The sequence below is a fragment of the Ovis aries genome, chromosome 9, assembly GCF_016772045.2.
Source record: "Ovis aries strain OAR_USU_Benz2616 breed Rambouillet chromosome 9, ARS-UI_Ramb_v3.0, whole genome shotgun sequence".
In the NCBI taxonomy this organism is placed as follows: domain Eukaryota; kingdom Metazoa; phylum Chordata; class Mammalia; order Artiodactyla; family Bovidae; genus Ovis; species Ovis aries.
The window spans coordinates 29,107,577-29,123,539 of record NC_056062.1 but is presented as its reverse complement, the minus strand read 5'-3'; the positions used below and the strand labels follow the sequence as shown (position 1 = coordinate 29,123,539).

The 15,963-nt window shown below is 37.6% G+C and overlaps 1 protein-coding gene across 20 annotated transcripts in view; it reads left to right on the top strand.

Annotated features, from left to right (window-relative positions):
* The window catches only part of FAM91A1 (family with sequence similarity 91 member A1), a 44,124-nt gene that overhangs the window by 19,803 nt on the left and 8,358 nt on the right, over positions 1 to 15,963 (top strand). For 10 of the 20 annotated variants that reach the window (XM_060393669.1, XM_027972916.3, XM_042254152.2 and 7 more), the window contains exons 16-23: positions 3,718 to 3,866; positions 5,439 to 5,573; positions 5,707 to 5,820; positions 9,438 to 9,510; positions 11,474 to 11,623; positions 13,499 to 13,603; positions 14,150 to 14,273; positions 15,439 to 15,508. In XM_060393669.1, the coding sequence (XP_060249652.1) occupies positions 3,718 to 3,866; positions 5,439 to 5,573; positions 5,707 to 5,820; positions 9,438 to 9,510; positions 11,474 to 11,623; positions 13,499 to 13,603; positions 14,150 to 14,273; positions 15,439 to 15,508 (920 nt within the window). The remainder of the gene's footprint in view (positions 1 to 3,717; positions 3,867 to 5,438; positions 5,574 to 5,706; positions 5,821 to 9,437; positions 9,511 to 11,473; positions 11,624 to 13,498; positions 13,604 to 14,149; positions 14,274 to 15,438; positions 15,509 to 15,963) is intronic. The other 10 variants (XM_042254158.2, XM_060393678.1, XM_060393677.1 and 7 more) reach the window with 2 other exon arrangements.

Below are 15,963 nucleotides of genomic sequence, written 5' to 3'. Positions count from 1 at the left end.
TTTGAAGACATGATCTTATAGAACTTCTTTCTAAGAAATTAAACAAGTCATGCTCACTTATTTCATCATCACTTATTTTAAAACATTTCTTGTTCTGTGAATTTCTTTACTCGTCAGCCATTTCTTACATTACTTTCTCTCTTCTCTTGTGTGCCGCTCACATTTGTAGTGTCTAAATTTGTTTAGCTATCTGCAAGAAGAGTGGGAGTGTTAATTTGTTTAAGTAGCTGGATGGGATGTAGGCATCTGTAGATACCTATCTACAGATGTGAAACAGGCATCTGTTTTGAGAGGTGCACAAATGACAATTTATTTAGGAAGCATGAAGCATCAAGAATGAAGAATTCATTTTATAAAGATAAGAAACAGGGCCTTTGTGTTCAAATGCTGCTGTAATATTTACTGAAGTATTTTACTTGCTGCCTTGGTGTTCCTTCTCAGCTTTGTGATAGAAAGGGGTTCCCAGACTTGAGTTGAGTTGATGTAGTAGCTCCTGAATTGAGGAGTAGCCCCAGGAATGTGCTTTTAAAAAGATGCATCAGCTTGGGCACCAGTGTAAGAACATTACACTGTGAATGTAATTGCATCCTATAGTCCTTGGACATTCATGGGAGTTGCCTTTTGGAGGCCTTGTGAATTTTGGCACCACTATCACATTTGATTTCACTCATTGTCTCATTTACCTAAAAGTTCTGTTTTCTGGCCAGGAACCATCATTTTCTTAGTCATACCATTTTCATTCTACTTCTTTCACCAGCATCTGGCTTTCTTTTCAGCTCAGTTAAAAACATTTAGGATGGAATCATTTGTCACTTCACAAGAGTTGTGGAGGGGAGAACAAAAACCCTGGATAGTTGAGCTGAGTGAGGCTAGACACTCAACACCTGGTGACCCACTGCCTCAGCTTAGAGTGTTTGGTTCAGAGTCGTGCTTTAGCAGGATTATAGATGATTCCATGCTGGAGGTTATTCATAAACGGTTGAAACTGAGTGTTAAGTCACCAAATACCAAGAGACTAAGGCTCTTTTTGATAAACGTTTGTTGATAGTAATCATTTTTTTGTTACCAAATATTAAATCATGTGACCTAGCAGTGAATGCCACAGTCTTGAATATATCTCTGGATATACAAACCCTGGAATTTCTTGGACTTTTAAGTGATTTTCAGAGATGATGGATTAGAATATTTGAAGTGTCCTCCTGCCCATCATAGAATCCAAGAATGTTACAGAGTGCTAGTGACCACCCAGGGGTAACTCATTTTATAGATAAAGAAATTCAAGCTTTTCTTGGTTAACTCTCTTGTGCATTTAGTCATTAAAGCTCATATGATTAGTAAATGGAAGAGCTGGGGCTTGAATCCATGTCTCTTGAATATTTTCCCTTTGCACTGTCCCTTACATTATCTTCTCTTGAACACTGAGGTTTTTATTGATTTATTCCTGAACAGTCTATTGCTTAAGGGGTTGCACTCAACTTTTTCACATGAATAATAAATAGTCTATGTATCATCAACGAACTGGTAAACCTAAACTTATTCTGTGTGAAAGTAAAGTATAAATTTAACCTTTAAAGCAGATTTAGTAGTTGACTGTTTCTGGAGCTTTAATTGCTTAGAATAACTCATGTGGCTCCAAAGTTAAAATGTAAGTAACTCCTCCCTCCCCTTGAGACCAGATTGGCGATTGTTTATGAAGTTTCATTCTTCTAACCATCCTTTCTTAACTGGGGCTACTCATTAGAACCACAGAAGATGATTTAAGTGACTGTTTTCAATGTTTCTAATAATGGTGTGTAACTAGTACCGTTTCAGATTCATAGAAAGAAAGGCCATTCATTCCAGATAAAGAATTAACTTTTTATTAGGGCATTAAGGCTTAATACTTAACTCCATGTTAACAAAGTAGCTTTTTGTAGGTGCCAGACGGGATAACTCAGTCTTACTCCTTTTTAAACAAGAAACTCTGTAGTATTGGTGTTTAAGCATCTATTTTTGAGTAGAAAGAATTTTCTTTTTATGTCATTATCAATTTGTAGTTTGAGTATATTATATAGTTCTTGATATTCATTGTAAAGCAAAAAGCCTTGTGATGCTATCAGAGAAGCAAACCTCTGATACTGTGACAAGACTAATTTCTTAGTAATCTTCTGGTTTTAGACAGCTTGAGGCGCACTGCTTGAAAAATGAAAACAATGTGTGGTCTAACTTAGTTAAGATCATAGGCATTCCCCTTATTTGTGAGAGGCCAAACACAAACACCCTCCAGAATCGCTTTGCCTCATAGGCAGTTAGGTAGACTGCTTGTCCCCCCGATCATGCAAAACAAAACGCTTGCTAAACAAACTATGATTAAGCGTCTGTCCTTGGGATATTAGCGAATTTTGACCACCCAGGTAGTGTGTTTTCTGACTTCTACATTGTTTGCTTTACCTTACTTCCTCTCCATCATGGCAGTGCCATCTTATGAAAGCCGAAATGCCAGGGGAAAGCTGTTTCCTTCCCTCCCCCAATTTTCAATCTCTATAAAACCTTCACAGCCAAATTCTGAAGTGACCAGAGGGGTCAGAAAATTATGGCTTCTTCTGTATTATTCCCCCCACAGCTAATAAGCAGTCTGTAGAGGGAGACACTTTACGACCATGCAAATGCCCTTCTCTGTCAGAGTTTCCTCCTAGATTTAGCATTCTCTGTTGGTCCTTGTCTGAACCATTCTTGTCTGTGATGGCTGCGAATTGATCTTTTTTTCCCCAGACTCCTCCATTTCTTCCTCATTTAACGTTTGGGACCAAGTTTTCTCTTTTGTTCTCAGTATGGATTTATCAGTTTTTGTTTTTTCAATGATTTATAACCAGTCATTATTGTCCCATTATTTTTTTTCTACATTGTCTCAGATTTTGCCAATGGGACTCCTCTTGTCATGCTGTGCCTCTATCTTTTTTTTCTTTTAATTTGGTGGGGAGTAATTCCTTATTTTCTGACAAAGCTATCTTTGTGTTTCTGCTCCAGCCTTGGAATCAGCCTGCTCCCCTAGGAGCCTGGTTTCTTTTAGTGGTGAATGGTATTAAAGACCAAGATTTTGGGTGCCAATTGTACTCAGGGCCTCTAGGCTCTTTTAGCTAGCCATATCCTTTGTTAGATTCATTGTTGCTTAGAGGACTAACTTGATCTTCTGAAGTTTCAATGAACTCTTTTTAGAAGCAATAGAATTGGAATTTTCCAGAAGGATTAAAAGTGGGAACACTTAACATCATTTGCATGCTTAGCTCATGCTTTATGGACCCCAGTTTAGGGCATATGCTTCTAAATAGGAATTCTTGCCCCTCTGGTCAGTTCAGAATTTGGCTGTGAAGTTTTTATAGAGATTGAAAATTGGGAGAGGGAAGGAAACAGCTTTCCCATGGCGTTTTGGCTTTCATAAGATGGCACTGCCAGGATGGAGAGGAAGTAAGGTAAAGCAAACGTATTTAAAGTGAAAGGTTAGCTCGAAGAAACATCCATCTTTCTGGATCAGAATAAAGACTTTTAGCTTGAAATCTTAGAAAGTCTTAGTTGACCTCCTAGGAAATAAAGTGCTTTTAAAAAAATATTCTACCTTATTTTTTTAAAATTAAATTTTTATTTAAAAAATTGAAGGCAATTCTCAATATTTTCATCTTTGACATTTTTGTTTCATGTTGTCAGTCTTTCATTCTGTGTATGTGGTTGATCACAATTCAGGTTTTCCTCTGGATCTCTTGCGCTGCGAAAGCCTTCTTGGGTTGGACCCTGCAACCTGCAGCAGAGTTCTAAACAAGAATTACACATTGCTTGTTTCCATGGCTCCTCTCACCAACGAAATCCGGCCTGTCAGCAGCTGCACCCCTCAGGTAAAGAAAGACCCATTGGGAAGCCTGCTCTGCCACTATTTTCTTCTTCCTCATGGCAACTTGAAGGGGAGGTTTAACAGTCTCATGTATTGATTCTCAAATTGTAGGCAGCAGATACTAGAATCATCAGCTCAGAAAACAGTTTTGTACGTATTGCTGTTGTAAGATGTTCAGTTTGTGAGGTATAATTGGTACTTTATATATATATATGCACACACACACGTGTATGTGTGTATATATATACTCGTATACGTGTGTGTATATATACACGTATATATATATACGTGTGTGTGTGTATATATATATTATATAATATAATCTAGTGCCCGTAGGGAAGGAAATGGCAACCCACTCCAGTATTCTTGCCTGGAGAATCCCATGGATAGAAGAGCCTGGTGAGCTACAGTCCATGGGTTCACGAAGAGTTGGACACTGAAGTGTCCACTGAAGTGACTAAACCACCAACCACCGTTGTCCAGTGATTAATGACACATTTGATTACAGTTTTCTTCTTGAAAGCAGAATTTCAAAGAGAATGTTTTTGAATCCTCTAAGAAGGAAACCTGGATTGCCTTGAAGGATAAGATAACTTTAATGAGGAAGAAACAAAGTATTTAGGAAGTGGGGCTGTGATGCTGAATAAGCTGACAAGAAAAGATTATACTTGAAAGATAGAACTCTAGTTACCTTTAAAATTGTGAAGATGACTTCTGGTCTTTTATTTTTGAAAATAAATCAGTTTCATATATTTGCATACTTAGCAAGGCATGTACCATGTGACGTGTACCATTTTCAAAGCGCGAAGATTGTGCTATATCCTGCCTGGTTTCCTCGGTGTGCTGGGTTTCATGGTGTAGGAAACAGGAAGGGATTCTGGTACATGGATGATTCTGTTGCCTGTGCAAATCTAGCTGCTTCATGAGCACACTCCCCCCTTAGCCCAGTTTTGTCCTCTGTTCAGTGGGAGTGGGTATAGATTTGCATTTACTGACCTTTGTTTTATAATTCTTTGTGTCCCCTCCCCTCTGCCACACATACATACTTCCTTCTACTGCTTAACACAGCCTCTGGACATAGTAGGAATCCATGAATTGAATGAGTGGTGAGATGGATGCAAGGATAGATAATCTCTCTTTTGAGAAAAATTGTTAGTGGAAATAATTAACACTTTGATAGTGCTTATCATGTGCTGCCAGGTACTGGTTTAAACTTCTAGCAGTGTCCTGAAGAGGTAAGTATTTTGTTACCGTGTTACAAATGAGCAAAAGGAGGCACAAGAGACCTTAAGTAACCTGCGGCGATATGGCTGAGGGGATGAAGCCAAGTTTCAGACAGAACCTGACTGCTCCAGAGTCCATTCTCTTTAACTGCAGTGACAAAAACTGCCTTCTCAATTCCAGTATATATATGAAACTGCTTGAATGGATCATTTAACATTTATCTTCGTAAGGCTAAGAACAGTTTAAGCACTTCCATGAGGCATTAGCTGTAAGAGTATACTTAGTCCCTTGTGAAATGTGGCTTCGTTAGGTAAGTATTTACAGCTTTACTTTTCCTGCTCTGTGACTTTAGCACATTGGACCAGCTATCCCAGAAGTCAGTTCTGTCTGGTTTAAACTGTACATCTACCACGTCACCAGGCAAGGCCCACCATCTCTTCTGCTGTCCAAAGGGACAAGACTTCGAAAACTGCCAGATATGTTCCAGGTATGTTTTTGTGGGTTTTTTAAAAATCATTTTTGAGGAAGATAGAAACTGGTAAGCACTATTCTAGATAACTTACTTAAGTTTTTAAAATTCCTAAATGCCCTGGTATGTATTATTTATTTCTTGTCCCTAGGGTTATGATCGATTATTAATCACATCTTGGGGTCATGATCCTGGGGTGGTTCCTACGTCAAATGTGCTCACGATGTTGAACGATGCCCTGACACATTCAGCGGTTTTGATTCAGGTACAGTTAACCTTATTTCAAACAGTCAGTTTTGGATTTTAGTTTCAAAGATTGTGATTTGTTTGACTCTCTGCTGAGTCACAGTCAGACGCCAGTAATTAGACATTTGTCAAACTGACACGTAAAGAACCAGAGCTCGGGATTTTCATCCTGGCCTTTGTCTCGCAGATTGAGAGTGGTGGAAATGATGTGGGCTTTGAAGGCAGACTCAGCTTTGAGTTCCAGCCTCAGCTTTTGCTACCAGTGTGGCCCTGTTTTTTTTTTTTTAATAGTAGCTCTAAAAGTTAGATGTGCTTCACATACCATATTCCCCAGTTGAATTGTGTGATTCAGTGGTGTTTAGTGTATTCACAGATGTCTACAGTCAGCACCACACTCAGTGCTACAGCATTTTCCTTTTCTCCTATGCCACTCTGACTGCACCAACCCCCCACCCCCGACACTTGCTGTCTCTGTAGAAGGCCTGTTGGGGGCATTTCAGATACATGGAATCATATACAGGCTGCTTTCCTGTTGTCCAAGTGGCCATGTTGTCACTTCTTTGGGGTATATCCTTAGGAATGGAAATGTGGAGTCATGTGGTCGCTTCATGTGTTGTCTGTTTAAGGAACTGCTGGGCTGTTTTCCAAAGTGACTTTACATTCCCTCCAGCCCTTGGTATTACCTGATTTTTTCATTATAACCACCCTAGCTGGTGTGAAGTGGTATGTAACATTTTAGAGATACTCTTCTTAAACTTAGTTTCCCCCATCTGCAGAATGAGGATGGTAATATCTACTGTGTAACAACAAAAATAATAGTAAGAGCTAATGCCAAAGGAAGCATTTTTAGCTTTAGAATTGTTGAGAGAATGAAATGAGGTGCGTGTGTGAAGAATACAGCACTTTTTCTGGTACATAATAGTTTCTCTATAAAGATTGCATTAATTCATTGAACTGGCAGTTGTACTTGCCATATTCTGTACTAATTAATGTGGGTTTACAAATGAGACATGGTCCCTGTCTTCAGGGAACTTAATTCTGATGGGAAAGGTTGTGTAAGCAGTTGCTTCCAGTTTTTAACTGAGGGTTAGAGAGAGTTTTAGGGGAAGTGTTAAAGAGAAGTACCTTCTAGCTTTGGGGCAAGGACAGAGGCTTAGGGAAAGCTCCTTGGAGAAAATGAGACCTGGGCTAGGTATAAAAGACTGATTTAGAGGAGAGTGAGGCCAGGCAGAGAGGTACGGTTAGCATGAATAAATCTTTGGGTAGAGAGTTTTTTCTTCTTTCTTCATAACTAGTTCCCTAGTGCTTGGAATAGTGCCTGGCTCGCAGAAGTTGCTCAGTGAGTGTTTGTTGAATGAATGAATAGGAATATGAAGCGGTAGCATTTTCTCAGACCTGTGAGCTGTTACGTCATTTTGAGGGGTGGGCTGCAGTGTGATGGATGGTGATCAGAGATACATCTGGAGCAGTAGGCAGGCCCTGCCCTGGAGGGCAGTGCACCTTAATTGTCCTATCGTAGTGCTTAGACTTTCCCTTTAGATCCATGGTAGCCAGTGAAGGGTGCTGAGCAAGGGATTAACATGGTCAGTTGCGATTTAGAAGATCAGCCTGAAGACTGTTGAGAATGACTGGGTGGGAGAAGATAGGATTAGCGTGCAGTCTTGGAGGCCAGATAAGAGATGAGGACAGTCTAGCTATAATAAGAATGAAAAGGAAGAATTATTACAAATACAAAATAAATAGAACTGATCAGATATCTGAGAAGGAGGTGGGAAGAGGAAGAGGGATTCCTCAGGAACCTGGCTTGTGAAGGTGGGAGAATGGTGGCATCACATTTGAGAACACAGGCGGAAGAGCTGGTTTATGGGAGCAGATGAGCGTGGCGTGTTTGGGGCCTGTGGGACATTTGGGTGGTAGAAGTATCTAGGAGGTAATTGAAAATATTCTGAGATTCAAATCAGAGCTCAAACAAGAGAGATTGACTTGAGTGTCAGCATCAGCACATGGGCAGTAGTAGAAACCGTGAGAGGATGCGTTAGCCAGGAGGGCAGACATGAAGTGTAGGGGGGTGGCGGAGGTAACGGAGTAGGATGGGCTGGACGTGAACTGAGGGGTCACACTGCCCAGGTTCACATCTGGAGTCCACCACGTATTGGCTAAATTGGATAAGTTAACTAATTTCCTTCAACTTCAGTGACTTCACCTGCAAATTAGAGATAATAAAAGGTCTTACCTTTATATGATTGTTGAAAAGAATGACTGAGATGGGAGATTCAACATAAAATGCTCTGTGTTTGGTATATCAGAACATCTCAAAAAAATGTTCACTACAGTGGTAATGAGTGGTGGAAGCAGAGTGAGAGGAGTTTTAAACTGTTTGTTAAGGAGTGGTGCCTTTTCTAAAAAAGAATGTCTCTTTTATTAAATTTTATGGAAAAATTTATCTTTACTGGAACTTAAAACAGCAAAATTAAGATTTTTGATTAAAACTATGTTCTTGTAAATAACCGTCTTGTTTAGGATTGGAATCATAAATGTATCAATAGAATAGAAGCAAGATATTAGAAGCATATTCAAGTTGTTATATGAACCAAGTAAATGAATATGATTTTGTTCCCCCGAAATTATTTTTTTCTTTTACATCACAGTATCTTGAATTTGATTAATGTGTGGATCTTCTTTAAAGGGAAAGAATGTATAGATCCCCAGTGTTAACTTTTCTATTAAAATGATTCTATATAAGCATAAAGTGAGATACCTTATGCTTATCATTCGCAACTATAATTATTTGAATGTGAGAAATCAATTGTTTGTAACATGGGACTGAGGTGGGTTAGATTCATAGATTTTTTTCAATTTAACTTTTTAATTGATAGTAAGTTCACGTTTCAAAAATAAAACACTATTAAAAGATACACAGAGAAGAGTATCACTGCCCTCTTAACACTCTGTCCAGTCCGCACTCCCTGACTCTCCTCCAAATTAGACAACCACATTTGTTTCTGCTGTACCCTTCTAGAATTTCTTTATACACATGCAAACAATTACATACAGATATGCCCCATGCTTTTTCCACTTAGCAACTGGAGACCTTTGTATTTCATTTCGTCGAGAGCGTCCTTTTTTTGCAGCTGCCTTGAAACTATGCACATTGATTTATTTCATCAGCCCCCTGCTGACAGGCATTTTGGTTGTCTCTGATTGTATACAGTTACAGTGCTGCAGCAAGTCATTTTGAATATGTGTCCTTCAGTGCAGGGTTTTGAGATTTGCACTCCTAATCCACAGCGTGCCAGGGAACTCAGGGATCCTCCGCCACTTTTCTTTCTCGGCACTACAGCTAACCCTCATGAATGCACAGGATCTCATTCAGGCTTCACTCAGCAGACACCTGATTGACCAGTTTTTTCACTAATCCGTACCCTCACTTTAGACACATTGCCTTAATAGGTTAATAAAGATTTAAGATTATGTTTACTTGCTAGAGAAAAGCAGAGAATTATTGAGAGCATTTCGGTGGAGTATTAAGGTGGAATACACCATCATGAGGCACAGTTTTAATTATCATTTTGAGTATCTACTGTTGGAAATACAGGTTTCACATATACCTTTCAACTTGTGTTTTTTCATGTTTAGGGACATGGTTTGCATGGGATAGGAGAAACTGTCCACATACCTTTCCCATTTGATGAGACAGAACTACAAGGAGGTACCTTACTTTCAAATTGTATCCATTTGGCTTCTTTATAAGTAGTCTTGTCAATCAGTGGAAGCATAGCAAGAAGTAAATTCTTAAACTTTTTAAGTTCTAGGGTCTTAAAATCATTCTGCTTTTAAAGAGTATTGGGAAAGGTAGTTTTCTGTCACATGCCTTTTCCCACAAAGAACTAATAGGGTTAGACTCATTTAGGACCTAGGACTAGAAGGAGTACTAGTCTGTCCTGCAGATAAAGAAGCTAAGTAGGCAGCTACTTAGATGGAAGACCAGCTTTTCTGTATGTTTAGCCTTTTAGTTTCCTTTTATTGTTTATTTGTTTGTAGGTTGGCAGAGAATACAAGTCACAGGGAGGATTTTATGCTTAGAAAGTTGATTTTTTTTTCCTCCGATGTTATTACAGTCCTTTTATTTAATTATTTTTGTGGGGCTTCTATGGACATTAATGAACATTTGTAAATTAACTTATAGTTTACAGAGAACTTGTGTGTTATTTCCTGTTTCAGCATTTGTTTTTAGCAAAAACAAATTGAATTTTTTTTTATTAATGGTCAGTGTGTTTTGATTTGTTTGTTCTATAGTATTACAAGTTCCCAATCTAGAGTCCTTAGAGAAAATGAGAAAACATTTTAAATAAAACCTAATTTAAAATGAATAAATAATTTAAAATTGTTTTTAAATTTTATTTTTCCTGCTAGAGAGGACTTGAGTGAATTATAGAGTCTGAGCTAAATTAAGCTGATTCTAGGTTGAAGGGTGAAAAGGTCTGTTTAATGTTACTCCTTTCTAGAATTGTGAGCTGTAATACATTTGATGAAAGATGCTCAGGGAATTTCTATAAAAGCAAATTCATTCTTCCTTTTGTTTAATGTAAAACATCTCTCCTCTGTTAATTATTAAGAAAGTATCTTCAGCACCTATGTTTCCTGCTCCATTCAAAATTGTCATTCTAGAATCTATTTTTCTTGTTCTTAGAGTCATATTGCTTGGAATTTTAGAGAGCAATGAATCATTCAAGTAATTTAACTTTTGTTAATTCATATAAGAACTTTTCTTCCAAAATGTTAGTCACCATTGTCCCTCCTTCCCTAAAGCAGGGAAAAAAGAAGATTTACTTAAGGATTTTTTTCCTTTTCACATGAGCAGGCTTTAAATGCTTCACATTTGAAGTTAAGTACTGTCTTTTGGCTGTTGTGAAGTAAGTGTGTACAGAATTTGAAGAGGAGAGTTTTCTCCTCCAAAATAGAGCCCCTGTTCAGAAATAAGTATTTCTCTGCAACTAAACTTTGCTAGTTAATCCTCTGGTACTTTATACATTCTGTGGACAAATTAATTGTTCAGAAGTTACAGGATGGTGACAACAGGATCTTAAAAATCATAAAATCTCGAGAACTGATCAGTTACTCTCTTGCCTTTGGAGATTATTGTGAAAATTCTAAAAAAGAGAAATATTCGTATTTGGCTGTAGAGCATCTTTCTCTTTTGTAAGTTCACATACTTATGAGAACTTGAGCTGATACTTAAATAATTTATTAGGGATATAATTTCACGTACATTGTTAGCTTTAGTTTCAATAAGAATACTTTTACTTTTCTTAAAAAATAAAAAATGTGATTTAATATGGAATTTCCTGGTAGAACCCCACTAAGTAAGTACTTAAGGCAGAATGGAAGTACAAGAGAAGCCTTGAGAATTTGCCATTGACAGGCCATGTTTGTTTACTTAGAGGGTAAATTGTTTTGTTACAGCAGTTGCCTTCTGAGGTCTATAAAGTATGTTGTAAATGTACAGCATCCTTTTACATTTACAGATATTTATTCATTGGAATCAATTTTGATAAAATATAAAAGTAGTTCTAAGAACTGTTTGATGTTAACAAAAGGAAAGTATATTTAAGTTTTGGGTGTTTTGTTGTAAAACTATTGACTCATAATTGATGTCAACTCTTTGTTCTTAGAGTTTACTCGTGTCAATATGGGTGTTCACAAAGCATTGCAGACATTGAGGAACAAGGTGGACTTGCAGCATTTTTGTGGATATGTCACCATGTTGAATGCTTCTAGCCAACTTGCAAACAGAAAACTCAGTGATGCTTCTGATGAGAGAGGTTAGCCAATAGTTGTGTCCTTTGAGTTAAGATAACTGGCATTGAGTGTATCACAAACTTAATATTTAAAAAGCATGGGGACTTTGTAGGGATGTTGACTTATTTAATACTTAATGTTTCTCCACTGAATTATCAGTTATTCAAATGAAGAAAATACTAAGTGCATAAGTAAAGAAGGGATGACCTGGGGTTGGAATACAGAATGGTTATTGTGTGGTTATTGTGTTTTAGCCCTTTACTGTCATATTTCTGTTTATAGGCTTTAAGTTCCTTTATGGGGTAATGGTTTCAAAACTTTAATCTCTTTGTAAAATTATTTTCAAACCCGGATGAATAGTTTTCCCTTCAGCTTTCCTCTGTCGGAGGCACCATTGTCTCAGTTATGCAGGCCTTAAAAATCATGTTTTTGTCTCATCCTTCTCCTTTCCCACTCAGCCTAGTTAGTTCTGTGAGTTAGTCTTTAGAAATGTCTTATATTCATTTCTTTCCCTCTCTCTTTAATTCTCTGTAACTACCATTCTAGTCTGAGTCTTAATATTTTACACGTTTTATTGCAACTATTTCCTGCTTAGTCTTCCTGGCCTCATTCTTCTTTCTGTCTCCAACCCGTCTTGCATATTGACAATAGCTAATTTTCCTTAGATAACCTTTCTTTTTAAAGATTCATTTTCAAATCACCTTCTCATTACTAATTGCTTTCTGCTCTGGCATAATTTTGGCTTGTATGTGGCTTTGGTTGCCATGGTGTCACCTTTGGTCCACAACTCTAGGGAATTTTAAAATTCAGATCTCTGTATTGTCGATTATATTCACTGAACCTCTTCCTTTGAAATGCTGAGAGAATATGATTAATTGCTAGCCATCTAGTGAATAGAACTAGGTATTCACTCCTGGTTCATATACCTTTGGCCAGAGGAGTTGGGTAACTTGTAACAGTTGACTGCCAGGAGCATTTTTAGAGAAGAGGGCTGTGGATTAGTCATTTCAAAGAATGTTACTAGAGCTGTCATGTTTTATTTCATTCATTCTGTGCACATTTACAAAATACCTGCTTAGGTGCTGGAGATATTGCTATTACTAAGACCTAAGGAGAAGGAAATGGCAACCCACTCCAGTATTCTTGCCTGGAAAATCCCATGGGCGGAGGAGCCTGGTAGGTTGCAGTCCATGGGGTCACTAAGAGTCGGATATAACTGAGCGACTTCACTTTCACTTTTCACTTTCATGCATTGGAGAAGGAAATGGCAACCCACTCCAGTGTTCTTGCCTAGAGAGTCCCAGGGATGGGGGAGCCTGGTGGCCTGCCATCTACGGGGGTCGCAGAGAGTCAGACGCAACTGAAGTGACTTAGCAGCAGTAGCAGTAAAAGAGAGTAGAGAAGTAATAGGTAAGATCTAGAGGATCTCAGGATGTATTATGCTGAAAGATATAGGGAGTCAAAATATTTTGAAAGGGAATGATGTAATCAGACTGCATGTTTCCATGGGGACAGAAATGACTTTAGTAGTGAAGTGAAGGTCTAAACTTGTGTTCTGCCTTGTGAATCTTGTTTTTTTAGGCCAAAGCTTCACAACCTCAATACTATTAATGTTTTGAGCTGGGTAATTCTTTGTTCTAGGCGACCGTCCTGTGCACTGTAGGATGTTTAGGATCCTTAGATATCAGTAACATCCTTGTCCCCGTTCATGGTGACCAAACCTTGTCAAAATTGCCAAGTATTTCTTGTGGGACAAAATTGTCCCCCACTTAACAACTTCTTTAGGCTAAAGACCATTCACTATATTCCATTGTTATTTCTGTTAAGACTGACTTATCAACAATGTATACCAACTTCTAGAATCCTAATATTTATTGTGTTTGCCCTTCACTTATAAGGAGAACCTGATTTGGCTTCAGGCTCAGATGTGAATGGGAGCACAGAGTCATTTGAAATGGTCATTGAGGAAGCAACTCTAGATTCAGCTGCAAAGCAAAACTCTGGTAAGGCTTTAAAAATTATTTGCAAAAAAAAAAAAAAATTATTTGCAATCTCTGACTAATTTCTGAGATTTAATCCTTTTGCAAATGATACTGTTTGGATATCATTTGCTCTTATTGTAATGGACCGTTTCATAAGTATTTTCTAGGAAATATTTTTATATATTTAGAATAATTAAAATATTATAAAATGTGACATGAAAATAAAAAATGTTTCACTTTTCCTATGTTAATTTTCTCATCTTGTAGATGTTTTGAATTAGATTCTTTTTTTCTGGTGTAAAAATCCACTTTGAGTGTCTGATGAAAGCTGTGTGCCTTCTTCCCAGAAGCATGTACATACTCAAAAAACATTATTTCCCGTTTCAGAGATTCACTGACACCCCTCTGAGTCCTCTCCCCTGCTAAACCCACGTGGGTGTCAGTGGAAGCAGGAGGAATCTATGAAAATCTCTGGATCTCTGACCAGAGATCAGACTGACCAGTTAAACCCTGGTCAGTCATAATACATGAAATATACATGATTAATAACTGTGTACCCTTTTGTAGTTGCCACAACAGAAGCAGATTGGGTTCCTCTGGAGCTGTGCTTTGGGATTCCACTGTTTAGTTCTGAATTAAACCAGAAAGTCTGCAGAAAAATTGCTACCCATGGCCTTTGCAGAAAAGAGAGGTGAGGGTTTCTGTTTGCTGTCCTCTTTTCATGAATGAGACTTTTTAAGCTCTCAGTATTAGTTGCCGTACCTTACTCTCTCTTATTTCACACATGCTTGTTCATTGAGTGAATAAAGATGGCTCATTTAAAAGTTTTGCTGTGTATTTTAAAATTAGAGTTCAGTCCCTCAGAAATTAGGCACATGCAGATATTTTGGACACGTTTTGGTTAATGATACTGAATTACTCAGATTTGGTGAGAGTATGGGTTAAATGGGCATACTTCTATGACTGTGTGCACCTAGCTTTTTTTAATATGTAAATAGAGAAATATCTCCTGTGCAGTTCTCTCTTAATATACACAACTCAAGTTATGTTAGTAATGATTATCTCCTAAAGTAGAATTATGGCTGACTTTCTAAATTTTCTTCAGTTGCCACATTTTCTAAATGAACATATGTTACTCATCAGTCATGACAAGTAGGTTTTATCTTGTATGCTCGCTCCGATTGGTTAGGAGCAGCTGCTGAGAGGCAGCATGGTAAGGGTCCTGAGTCTGATTAGCAGAGAAGAGTATCACTAAATCTGATGATCATGGTGGGTGGCTTAGAGAAAGGTGTTATCTACAGACATCCTTGACATTGTTAATTAGGAAAACAAAGTTGGAGAATAAATAATTTAATTGGCCTAATGTAGTCTGTATAAGAAAATTTAAGGTATTTAATTGACAGATAATTTTAATAACTATCTTGAAAATAAAATAATATACATGAATAAAAAGGTAAAAATACTATATAGCTTTAATGATTGCCACTATAATGGTTACCAGTTTACATATGTTACCAATTTACAATTGAAAATGTGTTCCTACATTTTTATTTTTAAAGTGTTCTTGCATTTAACATTTATATTTGGTAGTAGTTTAAACTTTTCCTTTTAACAGTACTTTTCTAATTTTGGTTGTACATGATGTTTTATTTTGAAATGGTCTTTTTAGTTCATCTTTACTCCATATTATTAAAACAAGCAGAAATTTCATTGATGAGAACCATTGCAATTGTTTTTAAAAAATTATGTGATTAATTGAGATGTATATACATACATTAACATGTTTATTGAAATTAAACTCTTATAAGATATTAGTTCTTATTATATTTGTTTTAAACTTTTTCTCTTTTTTTCAGCCTTCAAAACCTCTTACATTCCAGTAGAAAACTGTCTCTACAAGTCCTTAACTTTGTTCACTCATTCCAGGTAACAAAAACCAAAAAAAACCCAGGGTGTATTTGCATAGAGCTTTTATAGTGTCCAAAACACTTCAGTGTTTGTGCTGAGTCTCCACAGCAGTAAGACATGAAATAAGTTGTAATTTCAAGGTATAAATGAAGATACTGAAATTCAGAAAGTTTACTGGCTTATACATGGTTTCACTGGCCAGGTCTTTAGGCGGCTTGAACTGTTTGTTCTAGTGGGGGTGCTTCCTTTAACAGAAGTGTTTTAAGCATCTGCCGTGGGCCATGGGCCATGGGCCATGTTAGGGTCTGGTTCTTGGGTCAGTTGTTTAGTTGCTAAGTCATGTCCAACTCTTTGTGACCCCAAGGACTGTAGCCCGTCAGGCTCCTCTGTCCAAGAGATTTCCCGGGCAAGAATACTAGAGTGGGTTGCCATTTCCTTCTCTTGGGGATCTTCCTGACCCAGGAATTTTACCT